The sequence below is a fragment of the Beta vulgaris genome, chromosome 6 (genome assembly GCF_026745355.1).
Source record: "Beta vulgaris subsp. vulgaris cultivar EL10 chromosome 6, EL10.2, whole genome shotgun sequence".
Taxonomy (NCBI): Eukaryota; Viridiplantae; Streptophyta; class Magnoliopsida; order Caryophyllales; family Amaranthaceae; genus Beta; species Beta vulgaris.
This window is the reverse complement of record NC_079207.1, coordinates 22568752-22573024: the sequence shown is the minus strand read 5'-3', so window position 1 is coordinate 22573024 and position 4273 is coordinate 22568752. Positions and strand designations below refer to the sequence as shown.

General features: G+C 29.7%; 1 protein-coding gene across 1 annotated transcript; it reads right to left on the bottom strand.

Moving 5' to 3' along the window:
• Window positions 1–286: 286 nt before the first annotated feature.
• LOC125498413 (uncharacterized) lies at window positions 287–1139 on the bottom strand. Its single transcript, XM_057395447.1, has 2 exons — window positions 737–1139; window positions 287–540 (listed from the first exon to the last, which is right to left on the bottom strand). Exons 1-2 carry the CDS (start codon window positions 836–838, stop codon window positions 397–399), a joined length of 246 nt encoding a protein of 81 aa, XP_057251430.1. The 5' UTR covers window positions 839–1139; the 3' UTR covers window positions 287–396.
• Window positions 1140–4273: the final 3134 nt, after the last annotated feature.

Sequence of the window (4273 nt, the reverse complement as noted above, 5' to 3'; positions counted from 1 at the left end):
TTATGACATACACCTAGGTAGGAACTTATTATGTGGTATTGGCTGATTTTTATCATCAGCATTGTAATCGATGCTGAAGAATCAAATTTATAAATGAAAAGAAATAAAAACATATAGACTTTAAGAAACAATGACACAAAATATAACTGCATACAAGTAGTATATAGATTAAAAACTCAAAGTGACGAGCATAAGTTACAAGCTCATGAACTAAGGGTATCAAGTCCTTATTTATTTTATTGCGTGGTTATAGAAATAGAAAAAAAAAGTGGTTGCATGACCCAAGCTTACCTATGTGCATGTAAGGAGCTGGACCTTAGTTCTTAAGATGATACATTAGTAATTTAAACAAGGGTGACATCAAAGACTGCAGCAGCTAGAGGATTATTGCCATTTTTAGCAATTTGAGCTGAACCTCAGTCTGGCTGTCTTCGTCAAAATAATGACTTTCATTGCTTGAGTTTTGCAACTAGATTTGATTGTGTCCCAATCAATAGAGCCAGAAGGATACTTGGTACTAGGTCCAGTTTCTACATAGATCTGAAACACATAGAATTACATTAACATTCTTTAATTTAAAAAGTTGAACATACGTGTAAATATTAAGCATATGCTTGTACTATACACTTAGGCACATATATTTATGATTGGATTAGGAATACCCTAAGTTATCCGATGACAGTGACTATAAGTAAGATGAAATATGATAACACAAAGATGGATAAAGAGAATTTGCCTTGTTTTCGGTGCCATCACCAGGAGTGCTCCAAGCCATGATCCAGGCACAATTATCTGGCCCACCTTGCACATTGGGACCAACGTACACCACAGCTCCCATGGATCCTTCGAGTCCTTAGGAGGGGTGCCTCTGTGAGAAAACTTACCAGACTTGTTTATTTGAATAGTAGGAGGGATAGATCCGACGATCGAACCAGACCAATCTTTCTTCTCCTGGAATTTTATGGTTCCCACGCCATTATTCAACATAGATGCCTTTGTGGTAGCCTGAGCTTTTGCATTTCGCGCATCGCTTAAGAGGCTTTCATTTGCCCCGAGCTCCTTCTTCAGCTCATCTATTGCAGCCCTGTGCTTCTCATTGATTTGTGATGATGATTTTGGTGCTTGGTAGGATGCCATTTTCCTAAACTAAGAAAGTAAAGAAAGGATAATCAATAATAATATAAGTAATTTTTCCCTATCATTGATTAGAATTTGGACAGACTTACTTTGATCCGGTTTTTTGGTGACTTTCATAGTATATAGACACGAATATTAAGACAACAAACATGGGAGGCAGTGTAAATCTATTGTGCACGTTATAAGGAAAAATGTAGTATTGTGTAGATAGAATAATAATGACAGTGATGTACAAGATTTAGCTAATCAACTAATTATTAACAAAAGACTTCAAATATTTTGGAAAAAAAAACTTTCTCTGTATATTTTTTTTATTTTTCCTAATTTGACTATATTTCCTTTACACTTATTCAACCTTAAATATCTTTCACTACACTCATTACGACGAATCAAATAAGACCCGACATTACTATAATTTTTCCTTAAACATAAAAAAATTTAAAAGATTCTCTTAATTGTTAATAGTGTCAAGATCTCAATTATAAAAGATAAAATATAATAGATAGAGTTCAAGTGTAACATAAGAATACGGTAGTACATGATTAGAGTGTACCCATTTACCATTAAACGAAACTAAATTCTTACTTTGCACTATGATTATGTACCATATATGCCAATCATTTTGCTTATTAAAGAAACTCAATGGTAAATATTTATTATGACACTTCAATTTGGACTAGTATTAATGAATAAGAATACTTGTAAAAGATATGAGAATATTATGAGAGACAAGTCATTTGAATATCATTTCATATACGACAAAACTACAAATATAATTTAAATATTATATACTTACTTATTCTGGTGATACTGAGACCTATAAAATTGATGTTGCAGTTGATGATTGAAAAAATATCCTCTCTCTTTCCTTATTTATAGGACACCAAAGTAGCAAATAAGGGGACACATATCGATCATGTGGGCCATGCTCATCCTCAATTCAACCATTGCATCTGATGCTTTCAAATTTCTGGTTTTCTTTTTCTTTGTGAAATTCGCATGTGATGCTTTCTTATCCGTATTTTCTTTTCTTTTTTATCAAGGTATGCTCAGAGCATTACAATGTATAGAACATGATAAAAGCTAACAAAGCTTAGAAACTTTGTGGCGTATTATATTCAAAGATAGTGGTAGTAATACTATAGTATACAAGTTCAATAAAATAAGATGTCTATAACTATTATTAAAACGTGTAAGAAATAAATGAGGTATGTCACATATCACCTTATCTTTATATGTTGACATGGCGCTACGTCAGATAAGATTCCTTATTTTAGAAATGTTCTAGCAATTTTAAACAAGTTAATTAAGCTACCAATCTCCTTCAATAGTATTGTCTTGAATTCTTATAGATTTTTGGTTTAGAGGATACTGCTTTTCAGCACATATATGTCATGTTGGAGAAATTAATCTTAATTAGATTTTTCAATGTAATGAACTATTGTCGTAATTAGTAAAAAGGTCCTAATAAGTTTTATAAATCTATAATACTTTACAATTATAATTTATAATCAGAAAAAAAGAAATAATTGTAAAAATAATTTGAGCTAGATTTCTTTATAAATAGGTTGAATATGCTAATTTGAAAAAGTGATACGAACTTTTTTTCCCTTTTCTTTCTTTCTTATTTAATTTTTGGGGTGTAACCCTATTTACTTTTGAGAGAATGTAATCACTTCCCTTGATAGGAAAGTACAGAACCATTTCATTTTTTTTTTGTATGTGGAATGACCTTTTTTAAAAGGAATATATGCAATTACTTTATGAAAAATTTTGAATATTTTTTTATTAATTATTAATTAATTCTTCATGTGATGCTCTTGGTCCAAGTCAATTCTCCCATTAGGGACAGTTGGAAAGCGGCCTAAATATATAAATGTATTGTGAAATAATATTTTGTGCCTCATATTTGAACAAGAAATTGAAGTCCTATATATTGGTCCTTAGATATATAATCTATATTATTAACTATACACGCTAAAATAAAAAATCTCTTTCTCTTTATGAGAAAATAGATAACCATTTCATTTTTGTGTGTATGTTAATGACCTTTATTAGACAATCATGAAATTATTTCATCAAAAATGCGAAATAATTTTTTTATGATTAATAATTAATCTCATATATTTCTTGGTCCAAGTTATATTCCACAAAAAGTTAGACGGTGAACCTAAGTATATCTTTTTTTTATTAATTTATTGGTAAGTTGATATACACGAATTGTATGTGACACATAGATTGAGTGAGTTGATTTAAAAGAAATTAGATTTTAAATATCGACCATTCATATTCTTTTTTTTTCAAGTAAGTGGTCAATATCCTAATGTTATTTTACCCTATATCTCGCAATTACTCAATAAGTATTAATGAAGTAATTGCTATCAAATTTTTTCTATCTATATCTCAGCTTTTATTACTCTTTTTTAAAGGCAATGTAGTTTTTAATTAATTTACTTCCCTGTTCCTAAGTAAATAAGTATTAAAGTTTAGTTGATACACAATTCACTTATTATATCATAAAGATGTACTGAGTATTTTTATACTTTGATTTTATCTCTTTATTAGTATTAGTCCTTTTTTCTCGTCATGCGAATTTTAGCTAAAGTACTTTCCAGATATGCAAAATGCAAATCCTGATAGATATTTCGTACGATTTTAATCTTCTATTAAAGTATTCATAGACATAGATATTATGATCTCATTCTCTTATTTTCTCTGTTTTTTATTGCTAATATTTGAGTGGCATATGTTCGTAAACACGAAACATCAAATTTGATATCCTTATTTTTTATGTATCGAAATTTGGATTATCTTTATTATTGTTTTTTGTATAAATATTAATAGAGAAGCCTAAACAAGGACTATTACCTTGCTTTAACTACTCTTCATTTAGCATTCATATTATGTTTTTTAGTTAGTGGACATTATAATAATGGTTGCAGTTGTTCCTATTCTAAAGCACACATGTTGCCGAAAGCCTTCCATGTCCAGAATGTTCACTTTGAGGTTGCCCAATAAGCACTTGTTACCTGTAGGGCTTGCATTGTTGTATTTAAACTTTATTTTAAAGTCTATTCTAATCTAGACTTAAGATTGTACTTATTATCGTATTAACGAATTCCTTATATTAATTTTT